We start from the raw sequence: 16985 nt of genomic DNA on the forward strand, positions 1-16985 counted from the left end.
GTTATGATGCACAAGGTCGTTAAAGGCTGGACTTTCTCCAACTGTATGTCTGCACAAAGAATAAGCAAATAAATCGGAGACAGGCATGATTATAAGCACAAATGCATCACGGGACTGTCTTTCTGTAGGATCTGAAGCATTGTAGCGGAAACAGAGGAGAACGCACAGTTAATTTTCATATAAATATTTATTGCAGAGGAGGTATCTTTTATGTACATGCTATCACAATATAACACAATATAAATCTACCAAATATTCCCATATATTGATGCTATAAGCTTGTCATAGAGCAATAGTTATAACAAGCACAATACAGTGGGTTAGAGACAGTATCACTCACTATACAACTTGTAACAGTCCATAAAAGATCAATTTTTTCTTTTCTTTTTTTTTTTGTTCTATCAAGGGCAGTGAAACATCGGTCCTACTAATTTCTTGAATTCATGCAGAAGCCACAAGAGCAAGATTTACGACGTTACAGCGTTGAGTAGTAGTAGTAGTAGCGATAGTAGTACTTGTATTTGCCTTCGTGTGACTTTGTTTGGTCACAAGAGAATAGAAGTCAGGTTTAAAAGAAAGCAGCTAACCAACAAAAATGCACCATGGTAGAGACGACCCAATTGGAGGACAAAGAAGCTACGGGACACGGCATGGTACAAGAACAATGGTCTTGGATTTTCACACCCGAGTAAATGGCTCAGGTTCAAATACTCACAGACTCATTGATGATTTCCAGAGAAACGGACAGTAACAAACACTTGGTTATGTATCACACTGTTTAATACACATACAGCTATGGACTGGCAGAACTGAGAATTCCTGCAGCAAGCACGCTATTGTAAATTAAAAAAGTAGACTCAAAGTTACGCAAAACAGTGACTTCATTTAGTGCTGGGATGTTGCACTGTTATTTTTTTGGGTTTAGTTTTAAAATCAACATAAATGACACCATAAAAATTCTTTCTGTTGTTAAAAACGCTAACATATTGCTTGTTTTTGGTTCTTTTTTTGGATTAAATTCTACCAAAATTCGCTCCATTTCACTTTCAAACATGAAACAAACACATCTTTCCATTATGAAATAACTTTCCTACAGTGACAGTAAAAGAGGCAGCAGGTTATTCTTCAGGGCAGTGAAAACGGCAGCGACTCCAAAGTTAGGTTTAAATAAAGAAGGGGCTTTTCAAATGTCGCTGTACTCATGCAATAAAATCCTGACTCAGATGATAGATGACGCTTAACATCTGATTTATAAAGATCACAAGGATCCATCAAAGGATTGCAATCAATCAGTGCTCTCTGACACCTCCCACAGGCTGGAGGTGGAGGTAATTCTCAGAAAATGATATCAGTTGCTGGATTGTTTTCATTTGAGTTGTGCCAAAGTAATTCAAGAAAACTCACCAATGGGTACTGGCTTGAATCATAATCATTACCAACCCCTAATGGGTTCTGAGGAAATTGACATGAATACAGACAATTACAATCAGTAATTCTCACAAGATACCATAACGCACTGTGGATGCTTTACTGATACACAACTGCAAATGTAAATGGGGGTATTTTTTTCACTTGGATAGTTTATGGTGACTATTTAGACATTTTGATACGAAACACGGAACATCTCAAAACCTTTAAAAGATTTAGTCAGATTATTATTTGATAACTACCATGCTAAGTTTAATTATGAACTTATTAGGTTGATAAACAAATGGGGTTTCAGTCTGATTTGTATTTAAGTTGAAATGACGCCTAATATGGAGATGCAAAGAAAAACTGCAGTAGTGCTTAACCTTTAAATATAAAAGGTCACCCTATTGTCAGTATTTCAAATCATTCAATGACAGTTCCATTATCCAGTTAATAAAAACTTGGATTTTATTTTGGAAGTTATGACCACTGTTTCTATCATTTAGATAGGATAGTACTTGATGAACCTTCATTCATCTCTGTCTGTGTCCAGAGTTTCCTATATTGCAGATTTCAGACTTGATGCATGCCACACACAAGTATGCTTAATCTGCACTAGACCACAGACTTTGAAACATTATATAAGTAAATAAAACAACGTGACATCACTGATGAAGAGTTGAGTTTGGCATTTTGGTTGCTGTTGGGATTTCTTTTTTTTTTTTTTTGGAGCCAGAAAGAACCATATGTGGAAGTGAGGCTTTGGTGCATAGTGGCATGATCACACAGTTGCTGTAGATTTGTCAGCTGCGCATCCATAATGTGAATCTCACCACTGGAAGGTGCGCTATTGGATTAAGATTTGGTGGAGGCTATTTGAGTACAGTGAACTTAATGCAATGTTCAAGAAACCATTTGAGATGATTTGAGGTTTGTGTTATCCAACGGGGAGCAGCTATCAGAAAATGGGTACGCTGTGGTCATAAAGGGATCAGAAACAATACTGGGGTAGGCTGTGGCATTTAAACGGGGATGAATTTGTACCAAGAGGCCTACATCCCCTAAGCTATTACACCACCACCAGCATCACCCTGAACCACTGATACAGAATTGAACCATGCTTTTGTTTTGTTAACATCAACTTCTAACCCTACCATTCAAATGTTGGAGCAGCAATTGAGACTCATCAGACCAGAGGCAATATTTTTCCAGTCTTCTTTTGTCCAATTCTGGTGAGTCAATGTGAAATAGGCTCAGTTTCTTGTTCTTAGCTGAGAGAAATAGCACCCGGGACAGGCTTCTCCTGCTGTAGTTCATCTGCTTCAAGGTTCAGAGATGCTCTTCTGCATACCTTGCTTGTAACAAGTGGTTATTTGAAGTATTTTTCTTTCTTTCCAATCAGTTCCAAGCAGTCTGGCCATTCTCTGCCGACTTCTGACATCAAAAATGTCATTTTTGCCCAGAGAATTGCCATTCACTGGATATTTTTCTCTCTTTCTTTGACCAGTCTATGTAAACTAGAGTGGGAATGTGAGAAAGTCCCAGCAGATCAGCTGTTTCTGAAATATTCAACCCAGCTCATCTGACAACAGCAATCATGCTACGTTCAAAGTCACTTAAATCACAGTTTTCCCCCATTCTAAACCTCATTATTAGCAGGTCTTTTTGACCATGTCTACATACCTAAATGGACTGAGTTAGCATGTGACTGACTGAGTTGAGATTTGCGCTAATGAACAGTGGAGCTGATGTACTTATAAAATGTCAGGTGAGTGTAAACAAAAAAATACCAGCATTTTACTTCATTACAACTGGAGTACAGACCTCTTGCATAGACTCTTAGTACATTGAAATGCATCATAATCTATAATATTTGTCAGATCACTTGCACACTGTAAAGTTGGGCATTTTCAGTATTCTCAAGGGATTGACTGACTTAAACATAGTGGGCTCAAGTGCAGTGTAGCACACAAATGTAGCTAACAAAGTCAATTATCGCTGCAAGATCCAGAAAAAGTAGCTATATCCATGAAAAACGAGGTCCTAGAGGCACAGCAGCATTTCAGGTAGCTCATTTCTTAAACTAAAAGTTACTTTCTGCTCCTCTTTTATTCACAAGGGGTTGCTACAGCACGGATCTCCACATTTTCAATATTTATGCTAACTGCCCTTTTCTGACATGACCCAAAAGCAATTCGTGTTCCTTCATTTTCAAACAGGGTATCTTTTGCTTTTAGGCCATTACATTAGCCTAAAATCTACAAATGCATAGCATGTTAATTTGTTTGATTTTGATGGATGGTATCCAGACTAAGTAATAACTTCCAGACAGTTTTAGCTAAGCCAGAAGTCTCCTTAAAAACCTGTGGGACTATCTGGCAAATTTTAGTGGCCACAACAATAAAACATAACCCAAGTTTTAATTACCCAGAATTATTCTGTTATTGTGTAATAGAAGTTGCTTGACTTTTTTTTACGTTGAGGCTGTAGGACGGTAAACACAAAAACAAGAACAGATCTTCTGCAAATTTTTCTGCATCTCATTTGTCCTTTAAATATTGCATCCGCAGGCACACACTTACATTTGGTGCAAGACAAAGATCCAAGCTGGATTCATACACAAAGCTGGTGCAAATAATTTTTCCTTCACTACTTTTGACATATGCTCTCAAATATCACCCTTTAGCTTTTGGAACTATAAAACAGGGACGTGAGGGTCTCAAAAAAGTGAACTGAAAACAACATTATAGATTTGCCAACACATTAACTGCTTTAGTTGACAAACCGGTAGGCTCCATCTACTCTCGATACCTGGCTGTGCATGCTGTTTATATAATTCACCACCACAAAATGCTGAAGAAGAAGACACTCGCTTCCCTTCAGACTGATACAAGACAATGCTAGTTAGATAGGCACATACAGTACATCTCCGCAGACTTGGAAGCATTTTAATCTGCCGAGAACTACAATTAAATAGATCTAAACAAAAAAACAAACAAACAAACAAAAAAAACATGTCTGAGTTTGGTCAGTGTGTTATATTGTGTGTGTGATATCATGCCATGTGGTTGAAAATAAGAAGACGAAATATACAAGTTGGACATAACCTGTCCTCAGTTCTTAATTTGTGAAGTTGGCTAAAGTGCTATAGACTGATTTCTTTCCTACGCCAAGGACAAAAACTAATAAATTAACTTTAGAGCTTCGAGACCTGCATCCCTCTTTGCAACTGTTCACTTGTTCTTTGGCTTTCACTTTCCCTGTTATGCAATTCAACCTTAATTTTATACTTTCTCATTTATACACATCAATATTTGTCTCTACAGTCTCATCCAAGAACTAATCATAGCAAAAAAAAAGTAAGAACAGCTGACATGGTGAACATGGATGTTTAACATTGCTTATGAAGTGAAAAGACTGAATTAAAAGTTGCATAATTAGTCTACAATTTCTCTTCAGGAGTTTCCTGTAATAATCTGGAATGCTCATCATGACTTTTTTTTTGTACATTTCACTTTTTTCCAAAATAGATAAAACAGGAACAAAACCTTGGAAAGGAAGGCAACTTGTGGATCAACTTTGCTTCCAAGTCACCGTACTAATAGTAAAAGGTGATATTTAACGATTTCAAAGTGGAAAAAAAGTATACATCAATAATTATAATATATCAGTGGTCCATTAAGGTTGAGTGTCATGCTTTCTTGCTCGACGTACTATCCTCAAAGTCCCAGGGACAAACATCTGCCTTTTTAGCAGCACCTACAGGCCCCCCTTTAGGAGTTGGTTTGCTCTGTTTCACTGAAGAAGCACTTTTGTCTGTACCCGTTTTTTCCTCAAAATCCCACGGACAGACTTCCGCCTGCTTTTCTTTGGCTGCTCCAACATTAGCGCTTTTCCTTTTTTCTACCAGCAGCATTTCCTGGTGACTCTCTACATCCCACGGGCAGACCTCAGCCATTTTTTGTTGGCCGACGTGTTTCTCTGAAGATTTACTCTTGTCCTTCACTTTTGTTCTGCTTTTCTCATCATCAGTGTCTTTTGATTTTTCTTGGTCAACCGTTCTTGTGGAAGGGGGCCCTTTCTTTTTAGAAGGGGACTCCTTGGTTTTGGGTGCTTGTGAGGGGCTGGGTATCCTCTCTGAATTTGGAGCAGCTGCACTGCTGTCGAATTCCCATGGACAGACGTCGGCTTTTGATATTAGTGGCTGTAGTGATCCTTTAGGTGGATCTCTCACATCCATTGGAGAGGTTCCCTTTTTCTGCTTTGTCACGTCTTGTGAGTGAGCTGACTCTGTTGGTTTTTTCAGCTCTTCGAAGTCCCAAGGACAAACATCTGCCCGATGTGTTTTGGAGCTTTCAACTGAAGAGGGAGGCTGCTGGGCTTTAGACTGAGACACCGATTGCTTCGATGCTTCACCTGGCTGACTGGCTTGACTCTCACCTCCGTCTTCCCATGGGCACACCTCTGCCCGAATAGCCGATGACCGCTGAATCTCCTTTGGGTGCCTGCCACTGGATGGAGAATGATCAGAACCTTTCTGCTTCTGAGACTTGGATCCTTTAGTGCTACCTCCATGAACAGTTGTGGTTTCCTTTGGTGCAATAGATACATGCTTTTGAACCTTATTTTCAGATGGAGTTGGGAGATCTTCCACCTCCCAGGGGCATACTTCTGAGAGATCATAGAGGTCTTTTCCCGTAATGGGGTCGGAGCAGATTGTCGGTTGGCTGCCACTAACTGGCTGTTTCATGATTATGCCTTTCATAATGCTTTGTTTGTACTCGACTGACTGGCTGATAATCATCTTGGGCTGGCATTCATTTTCTGGCTCTACATTTGCCTTTGTGTCTTTGCTCTTTGGCTGACTCTTCTTATTGCTTTCCTCTGTACCCTGGGTCTTTCCAGTCAAGCCCAAAGTCTTCTCTTTGGCACTAGCAATGACACTGAGGGACTTCTGCAGCATGGAGGCTCTGGGATGAATTGGTTTCTTGTCTGCAGAGAGATTATGGGCGCTGGCTGACTTGCATACCAAGGGAACTGATTCTGTAGATTCACTGGGGGCATTTATGTTCTCACTGGATGTCTTCTTGACCAGCTTCTTGCCCATAAGTGTGTCCAAGAGGGACCCTTCAGCTGTGTTCTCATCAATCTTATCATTTACGGTGCTGTTGGAGTCTTCATTCTGGTCCCGGACGTGATCATAGCTACTGTGTGATTTCTTCAGGGAGAACACCTTGTTCTTCAGTGTCTCTTCCTTCACTGGTTTTGCTGGGTGAGTTGAATCCAATGGGGTTTTCTTCAGCATGGAGATGCTGTTACGATTGCTGCCGTGCTCTCCCGCCTCCTTCTCTTCACGGCTGCACTGGCGATGCACAGACTCGGGAATCTCTGTGATGCGCCTCATCAGCGAGCGACCTAGCCCTTTCTTAGAGCTTCGCTTTTTCTGGAGATGAGGGTTGTTTGCTAGCATCTTCTTCCTTTTGTAAATCTCCAACTGGGAGTACAGTTTCTTCAGCTCTTCCTACACATCAATGATAAGACAGATGCAAAGTTATAAGTCTTTTTTTAATGACAACAACCTGGCTAAATAAAAAAAACAAACATACAAAAGTCGCGCTCAAACACTGCTACAGAAAAGCACACAATCTGCTGCACAGAAAACATGCAGTACTACCTAATGACACGTGACTACAAACAGTTTTTAAATGATGCATTACAGAGTATCACATGCTGAAAAAAAGCAAAGACGGGACAGTTTAGGACAGCATCAAATAAGAAAACGGAGTGTCTTTTAGTGTTAGGTCTGAAACAGCCTCTAAGCTCAGATCCTGAATCAGTTGGATTTCAATCTGCATTTCCATCCGTGACAGTGAATGCTCTCAAACACCTGGATGTCATCATAAAACCCCCTCCTCTAGATTATAGGCTTAAGGTACCCAAATATTTTGGTAGAGAGACTTCTTCAGCTCTAACAGACAAACAGATATCTCTGCTCACGTTGGCACGTTTTTCCCAAAGGCTGTCGCAAGACCTTATGCCACAGCCATTAATAGAATTGAGATGGCCCATTTCGTCTGGTGTCTGCAATAAAAAACTGCCATGGCTCAGTATTTTTGGAGGATTCAAAAGGTACACAATGGAAATGTAAAAGTTGGTGGAAACACCCCTCACCCTGATGTCCTCAGGGTCCAGGCTGTGCTCACTCCATGCTGACGTTATGCTGCTGTTGAGGTACGATCCAGAGCGACCCATGTCCAACTCGTCCTCATAGGCCTCAGACGCGATATCGTCTCTCATGTGGGTGCCAGCAAACAGGAACTGATGGAGGGGGGTAAAATTGGTCAACACCGGTTGTTTCCATAACATTTCTTAAGCAAGAAAAGGCAAACAATGCAGAAATCACAATATACATATATAGCTTACTCACTTAACCTAACATTATTCAAGAAGATGGAAACAGTTCTGTAGTGCATTATTATGTATTTACGTGTCTTTATAGCAAATATAAAACATTATATTTTACTGATGAAAATAAAGACCACCATGAAAGATAATGAATAAAATAAAAAGTAAGAATAAAAACAACAATAATAACAATATCTTAAATTGGTAATGCCTAATTGCTGGACAGCATCTGATACCAAAGGAGCTAAATTACAAGTAAAGGAGCATGTAAGCACAGGCTACATATGAAAGGTGAAGCCAGTGGAGAAGTGCTTTAAATCTGGGCCAGTGGGGGCAAGTTGTATGGCCAAGTTTAGGCAATTTACTCATATACAGTAGTGCATTTAAATAAAACTTAAGTGCTGCACAGATTTTTCTCCTTCTTCTTCTTTCCTTCCCTTAGGGGTGTCCACAGGGAATTGTCTTCCTCCATTTCACCCTATTTCTAGTGTCCTCCTCTATCACATCACCCCTCTGCATTTCCTGTCTGCCAGCTCCATGTTCACCATCCAATAATCCACTATTTCTCCTCTGCACAAGCCAGTCTTGCCTCTCTGACTTTGTCTCCAAACTGCTCAACTTGAGCTGTCTGTCTGATGTAGTCATTTCTAATTATGTCCCAATGAAAGTCTTAACATCTCCAGCTCTGCCTCCTGTTTTTGTCAGTGCCAATGTCAATGCCATGAAACATGCATCATAGCATTCTCACTACTGTTTTGTAAACCCTCCCTTTCACTCTTGCTGCTATCCCTCAGTCATAAATCACCCCCAACACTCATCTCCAACCACCCCACCCTGCCTGCACTCTCTTCTTCACCTCTCTTGCATACTGTCAAAGTGTTGCACAGCCAGCAATTATAAAATAAGAAAACAATGAAAAGTCAAAGTAAAAGAAAGCTGGAAGCTACTTAAAAACAATTTAGAAAAATAAATTATACATAGTATAGAAAATAAAATAAGGGCAAATAGTCTTCAAAAAAGGTGCAGTTGTAAAATGATCCAATATTGAAAAAGTCAATGAGAAAAGGTATCTTTTTATACGAAACTGGTAGGTAGATGTTTTCAGCTGGAGAAGAACGCTACTGTAAAGTTTTGGAGCTTGAATAAGAACTAATAAGAACTTTAAGGCTAACTGACCTAGGGAGCACGACACGTAAAACTGGAAATAAGCCCAACAGATACTTAGAGTGCTTACTGCTGATTTGTTCAATGAGTACACACTATTTTAGGCCCCAGTCACATTGGTCAAGAGACCAGTCAGCGACTCCATAGCAACCTTTGGAAAAATGCATATACCCCAGCTGGTTGCAGAGTGGTTGCTGCACCAAAAACCTTGCGATATCATTGATCGCTAGCAGTTTGCCATAGACAAGTCAGTGTCTTGCATGCAAACTATGGTCAATTTTGGCAATCTGTTAGCGACCAAAGCAATCACAAGCAGGTTTTTATTACACCACAAAGTAACAAGTAAAATAACCTCCAGTAACTACTCACCACCTGGTTGGTGAATACACATTTTCGCCCTAGCGACTTTTTTAGGGCAACCTCATAGACTAAATCTATACAAGTTCCTACTCTGTGAGCATGGAGGGTGCTTGTGATTCAGGGCTGCTGAAACTGAGGTCTCACAGTGATGGTTCACAAACTACAATTATTATTGTAGGGTCTTTAGTTTGCAATATAAGGCGTCATGAGGCGACTGTTGTTGGGATTTGACGTTATATAAATAAACTTAAATTCAATTAGATACTACACCCATCTTTTCCATACGTTTGTGAATGTATTGCATACATTGAAATGGTTACCTTAGGAATGAGTAGAAGACCCAGGGTGACAGTGACAGTTAGGTGAGTGTGGGTGAAGAACAGGAGCAGCATCCAGTCTGGATGCAGCTCAGGAGCAAGAGTGAACCTGTAAAAATAAAGGCAGACATCCAGATGTGAAGCTGATGTTAGTCAATTTCATTGACTGCAGATAGGATTTAAGTTTCTTATATTCTGATATATCTATAAAGCTGTTCAGCATCACTATTCAACCTGCTAAATCTCATCACATAAACCAGGAAAGTATTTGGACACAAAGACATGTCTTTATTATAGTTCATCAACTTTAAAGTGTTCATTCAGTAACTGGAGTGAAACCTGCATCAAAGCTCTTGGATACAGATGGATGCAGGAGAGAAAGCTACCACCAGAGTAGCAGATTTAGCAGCAGTGTCTGTCTAGTCGTCAAATGCACTCCTGCAGTGTTCCACTTGGGTGATCCTCGCACCAGCAAGGACACAATATTTTCCTCATCCGCTCAATTGGATTCACAATAAAAAGGAGTGACCTTCATCTGGTCACAAGATTCAGTCTATGTGTACATCAGACGGGAACACACTGGGCTGGCTGTGCTGCAGCAGTTGGAGGAAAATAAGATAATTACCATCTGAAACAACAGTGGTGAGAGGAGTAGCTCCAGCCTGTTATTTAGAACGAACTAACAGGCTTTCAGCACAGTGAGACCTCGTGTGCACTAAGGATATGAAGGCATGTCCTGTTAGATGCTAATTCTACCACTGGAGAGCCTCTAACCAAGCAAATGTCATGTAGCAGGCTCATTACGCTGCCGAGGTTGGCAAATGGCTAATTAACAAACAGTTACTGTGGTAATAGCTGTGAGGCATGAATGAAGGCAAACGTCCAGCATATGAAATGTCTCGAAGCTTTGAAGTCTTCTCTCCTTCGTGTTTTGTGAGGAGTTTGTGTGCAGATGAGGATTTAATAACTCTGGCATGCTGTCTCCTCTCAGCCTGCAGCATTTCACTGAGCGATCCCCACCACTCCTACGACTCCAGCGGTTTCATTCCAGCATCCCATTTACCTGGATCTGGCTTATACCTGAAGATGACCACAGCCAACACGGAAGCCTGAGCTTTAACTGGTCACTGTGGGATCAAATAGCTGGTTCTTCATGCAACATAAATGGATGCCGGATGCCTTTAACTAGCCCTGGTGTACACTGGAGCCCCAGGTGGCAACCAGACAGAATCAACCCGCCACACCAGGCATTTTTCCAGTTTATTAAGGACCTCATCTGGCCATTTTCTGCAGAGGAAAGCCTCACAACAATGCTCAAGAGGGTCGTTAAAAGAACTGGCCAAGCAATCACAAGAGCCAGATGTTCAAAAAGACATCAGAACACTTAAAAACTCACATTTCTTCCAGTAAACTATCGATCATGCACAATTTATTGGTAATGAACGATAATAAAGCTGCCAATAATTCAAGTAATTGATGCTGTCTTAGAAAAAAAAAATCATCCTGACATGGTTCATTAGTGAATAATGTGATGGAGCTGAGCTCTCAATTAGGGCGGCTCGAGCTAGGAGCGGCTGTGGCGGTGTCAGCTGAAACATCTCATTTATTAAAACTGCACATTGCAGCTATCTGACGTGTAGACTGGAGGGAGAGGGCTGATTTCACTATGATCAAAATTAACTACGAGCTGAACAGAAGAGTTGAGCTAGCGTACACGGAAATCAGGCGATCTACTGGAGGATATAAACATCAAAATGACAACCCAAACACAGACTATGATATTAAATATGGAGCCAGTACGTACGGGGAATTTTGCAAATTTAAGTGACAACATTTGCATGCTGAACACAATGTATTTATTAGTAATTATGCTCAGAGCGCTATGTGGGTGGATTCGAGTCTTACTGTTATTCCAGTGTTAAGGTTCTGATTTTTGTGTTTGTTAAACTTGGATTTCGCTTTTGCTTCCTTTATTATTCCATGAGATTTACATCCATTTACGTGTGCACACAGAAAGGTCCCGAGCTGGATTTGAACCCAACACCTTTTTTCTGTGAGGCAAAAGTGTCACAGACTGCCATCCAAATAAAACAAACAAACAAAAAAAACACTTCTAAATCTTAAATATCTTAAATAAAAGTGTCTCTTTTTCTTCTAATGGGTCCTGTCAGTTATGTTACGGTCAGTTATCATCAGTGTTAGTCATAAAACAAACGTTGGAGCGTATTTCAAGACAGAGGAGTGTTAATTAAAGAAGCTCTAAATTCAGTATTGTATGGAGTAGCACAGAATATAATTTGTGATGCTCAAAGTGTTTTGGTAAAAATTCTAGACAGATTCATTATATAAATAAATAGAAAATCAGTTTATAAAGTTTCCAGTTTGTATATAGCATTATAACAGATGATGTAAGCTGTAGGCTTCTTACAGTATAGCACAGGTGTGGGAGTATACTGCAAAAAACTGTCTGTGCTGAGTCAGAAAACACAGCCTGACTGTACAAACAGCACAGGTTTACCTGCATATCTGCTGATACTTAAAGGTCTTGTATTATGTCCACCTTTAACAAGTCTCACTGGACCCCAGAGTAGAGCCTTTCCAGTTTCACTTCAAGACACCTCACAGATTTTTATATCACACCACTGTATTCTTGGTTTGTATTTTGGGTTATTTTTGTTAAATAAATTGATTTTGCTCGGTTTCAGCCCTCTTCTCTTCAACTCTCTGTAGCTTTAAATTATTTGAGCTGCTGCTGCCCATTTCCAGAAGAGGGCAGTACCTTTCCTGCCATTACTACAAACAAACTGAACCAAAAATGCAGCAGAATAATTCAATTCTGTGCCGTAACCTCAAAGTGTCTGAGAGGAGCTGCTGGTTTGTACCAGGTCTGTACATGTGTACCAAGAATCTGAACAGACTGACTACTTTACACAAAGCAAAAATGTTCTTATGCAGTACTGTTAACATATAAGAAATTTCTAGCTGATTAAATGACATTCCCCTCACTAGTCTGCACCACAAATACCAGCTGGTTGAATAAATAATTACTATTTTACTCATGTGCAATAGTTAACTGTTCTCAGATGCTACACAGCGGTATGTGATTTAGAAAATGAACAGTTGTATGCAGGCTGTGAGAGAACAAGCTAGTATATAATCACTGGAGTAATGTGCCATGAAGTACAGCACAGGCGTGTGGATGCTAACCTGCAAAGAAAGGAACATTTGCCAAACTAATCTGACATCATGAGTATGATGATGTGCAGTACAAAGTGCCGCACTGTTGAGTGACATTTAAAATATGATTTGATTATTAAAGAATGTAATTAACAGTTTCAAGTGGCTCCTAAATATAAGCACTGTTTACACAGTCGATTTTTATCCTCATCCATTAGATTAGGCTACATTTTTTATGTTTTTCGTACTATTGCTGGTCTGCTGGCTATCAAATGCAAAGCAAACTTTCCCCCTGAGCTAAGGGTCGTCCACACATGGAGCAATGTGGTGATCAGAGAACATAAAATGCCAAAGATGTTCAGCAACTTCAAGCGATAATAGGAGAAGTGAGTGGGCCCCTCGAGCATGAGCAAATACAGCAAATACCAACAACGGCGACCCCCTCATATGTTGATCGACATATGAGGGGGTGGCAAATAAATTAGAAGGTTACCTAGGCAACCAAGGGCTGAATTGTCCAAAAGCAATCAACCATTGAACGACCAACAGGATAAGGAGGCATGTAACTGATAGCTGGAAATTTTGCCATCTTGCACACCTTCTTCAAGGCTTCATCTATTTTTCCTGTCTCTGTATAAAAGTCAGTTGAGCTGTAGAGCTCCATTTCTAATGTGATCATGGGTTTTTGCTATGCAACATGAAATTTGAGTTGAAAATTTTAACCTGTGCAAATGCAGCTTCGCCTCTGTTTGCATTGCCCAGTGTGAATTTGCATCAAATCACCTCATGGGATTGAAAACGTGTTCGCGGTTTGAAGGTTTTCAGACTTTCTGATTTCTGTCATGACATTTCCTTGAGATTCATTCTCTCTTACTCGATGTGCTATAACCAAGAGACTATGATAGCAGTTGACTGACCTTATAACCAAACTATTTATCTCATATAACTTTTACCAATGTTCTGGTATGATGCACTAATACGATAGAATATATTTGCTTTTTTTTTTTTAAATTCAAAAACAACAAGAAAAAAAAAACCTCATGGTGCCAAATCACTGGGAGGAGGAGCTCTTACCTGATGATGTAGAATATAGCTGACAGCACAAGCTCATTGTGAACAGCGATGGCCATGTAGCGAGGCTCGTGGAAGGCCGACGGCACAGTCCTCACGGCGTAACACAGATAGATCGCCCACAGCAGGAAGAGGAACTCGGCTGGGAAGCGAAAGAACAAAAAAGAAGCTGTAAACACAGCGAACGCTCTGGCCAAGAAATCATTTCAATGCGGCACACACTCCTTACATGGGCACCAACCAACCAGCCACTTCACACTCCAGCGCACACATGGAGCTGCCACAGATGGCTGTAAAACACACGTATACAGGAAAGTGGCCTGCTCGACAGACTCATTTGTAACAGCTGTGGTTGTATTCTCAGGGCAGTAAATGAGTCCCCGTGCACCTCCGCGGCAGCCTCACATAAGGTTTCCAAGGTATCCAGCTCCGCAACTGTAAACACGCCAGGTTGCTGCCTGTGAGGGCAAGTGAATCATGTTTCCTTACAATAGGAACAACAATCACTGCAAAGTGACTCATTACTGTAAACGCCTCCCTGTCCGTTGGACTTCTTTTCTTAAATAATTAGATCTCAAACTTTTATTTTTGTAAAACTATTTACTCGAGACAACAATAGGAATAAATTTGTTTTCTCCATTTCTTGATATAAAATAGCGAGTGAGAGCAACGAGGGAAATCTAACAATTTTTTAATGGTTTATTCAGAGCATTTGTAAATTATTTATCAACCGTTGTGGCAGTAGTTCCAGCATATTAATCCTTCAAAATGGGCAGATTTTTAAATTTTTCGGATTTGATTATGTTTTTACAGCGTAAAACAAAAAATGTTTCTGGTACGTTAGCAACTAAAAAAGTTCATTCACAAGTTTAACTACCTCAAAGCCTTTTCTTTTTCTTTCTTTCTTTTTTTTTTCTTTTTTTTTTTACCATTTATTCTGTTATACAGTGTCTTCACTCAGTCTTTCACTGTTACCAGTAACTATTTTTTTGTAATCTATCATAAACCTCCATACAGTTTAGAGTGGGCTTTGTCAAACCAATTATACCAAGGATTTGCAGACAAAGGACTGCTAACCCAATGACATTAACTCGTCCCTGTGTATGAACACTTCTAGTGAAACTGGGACCGTTTGCCTTCAAAATAAAGGCTGCACCTTTTGAAATGCTGAGGTAAAACTTCTACTTTGATGGGGAGCCTTCTCCATTTCCAGTTTGCGCTGCACTTTTGCTAACTACAATCACTACTAGCGACCAAAGCAATCATAATGAGCTTCTTAGTGCAGCATGTCATATTCAATATGTTGAATAACGTGCACGCATGATATCACATGAAGAAAAAGAAGCCTCTCTAGGTTGTATGGTGCAATATTTTTTTTTTTAAATACTTACTACTCACTCATTTCTATAATGTAATTAGTGTTTCTGTGTTCCATGATATTTAACCTTGCCATGGGTGTCACAAGAAACTAACTCGCACCACCATGTGATTTGCACAGAGGCTGTGTGAGGGATGAGGAAGAGGAGTGTGCAAAAGAAGTGTGTTCTCTTACCATGACTGCTGATAACTGCTTTTTACTGTTTTTATGTTTATAAAGTTAGACTGCACTAGATTAACACAAGAATCCCGGTGTGCCTGTACTGTCCTCTACCTCTGCACATGCGAGCACATGATAACAACTACTGAAAGTGCAGTTTCGCTGCATGCTTGGGCCTTAACAATTAGTCTTTATTCGATAGGAGCTCATTTTTTATGGGATTGTTTCTGTGCAGAAACACAGCAAAGCAGAAAATACTACAATTAGATCTCTTGCTGCGAGCAAATGCAGGTGTGGATTTCTAAATCTGAAAGATTTATTGCATCTCTGTGGGTGTAAATTATAAGCTGCATTCAGGTGGCATCGGAGTTGCCCCGCACATCCATATTGCCAACCTATTTTTACCTCCTAATAAACAGAATGAAAATGTGTCCTCAGTATACAGTATCGCAGCATGGCAGCCCGGCTGGGGGTCCATCTGTTTTCCCAGAACTCTAAAACGACCACAGCGCTCTCTCATGAAGCCTGAGTCAGCAGACATAAACCAGCATGCAGACTTGCTCAAAGTGAGATGCTGCTCTCAGAGCATCTTTGATTTCTCATCTGTCTTCATCTGCTGCTCGTTGCCCTTCCCCTCCTGTGTACAACACAGGAAAGCATCCAAAAGCGTAGCACCAGTAGAGAGGATTAATGTCTTCTTTTGGGAAACATTTCCAAATGTACATGGAAGGGAGTTGTCTTAATCATCCAACTTCACCCCATCACTCATTCTTCCCTCATCTCACTTTCAACTCCCATCGCTATCATACCTAACAAATCACTTCTTAATTTCACGTGTCCATCAAGTAACCCACGTTTCCTCACCACACTAGGCACATGCAGAGTGCGGCGCATTTAAATCTATTCACAGCACCCTGCAGAGGCAGAGGGCAGTAACGGTACCTACCAACAGCCATCATGTAGTCCCAGCGATCCAGGAGGCACATGCTGAACTGCAGCCCATTGGGCGTGTAGCCCACCTCGATGAGAGCCAACTTCCTGTCCGGGTTTTGACAGACGGCAGATGTCCAAGCCACCAGGAACCAGCAGACGATGAGCAGAATGATGCCCAGCAGACGTAGCACTCGCCAGCTGGTCATATAGGGGATCCTCTGGGCTGTACGGGACAGGAACACCTTCAGCACCCTGTGGAGGGAGAAGCTCACATTGAGACTGCTTCACAAAGTTTCATGTAAGCCTGTCTTCAAGTAAACAGAGTATCCATGAGAGGGAAATACCTCTACACTCAGTGTGCCTTGAGTGTATTTATCTTTTTACATCCCATATCTGATAGAATTTGAAACCTGCTACATGCAAAAGTTCTAAGCAAAAAATACATCATAGCTGCTTTACACACTGGTTTATTAGTCTATGGCAATATTAGTATCGGAAAAATATTGCTTCCACAACATGAGATTATTTTGCTTTAATTTTAAGTGTTCGACATAAATACTGCACAGAAAACTAGTATTTCCATTTTCATAGACTCTTATTAAGCTTTATAG

At 40.4% G+C, this 16985-nt stretch overlaps 1 protein-coding gene across 1 annotated transcript in view; it reads right to left on the reverse strand.

The window, feature by feature from the left end:
- Nucleotides 1-200: 200 nt before the first annotated feature.
- The window catches only part of gpr158a (G protein-coupled receptor 158a), an 88302-nt gene continuing 71517 nt past the window's right edge, over nt 201-16985 (reverse strand). The window contains exons 7-11 of the mRNA XM_031745785.2: nt 16388-16626; nt 13908-14046; nt 9660-9765; nt 7582-7728; nt 201-6931 (exon numbers count right to left, since the gene is read on the reverse strand). Coding sequence (XP_031601645.2) covers nt 5102-6931; nt 7582-7728; nt 9660-9765; nt 13908-14046; nt 16388-16626 — 2461 coding nt within the window. The 3' untranslated portion in view covers nt 201-5101. The remainder of the gene's footprint in view (nt 6932-7581; nt 7729-9659; nt 9766-13907; nt 14047-16387; nt 16627-16985) is intronic.

This window comes from Oreochromis aureus, linkage group 9, assembly GCF_013358895.1.
Source record: "Oreochromis aureus strain Israel breed Guangdong linkage group 9, ZZ_aureus, whole genome shotgun sequence".
In the NCBI taxonomy this organism is placed as follows: Eukaryota; Metazoa; Chordata; class Actinopteri; order Cichliformes; family Cichlidae; genus Oreochromis; species Oreochromis aureus.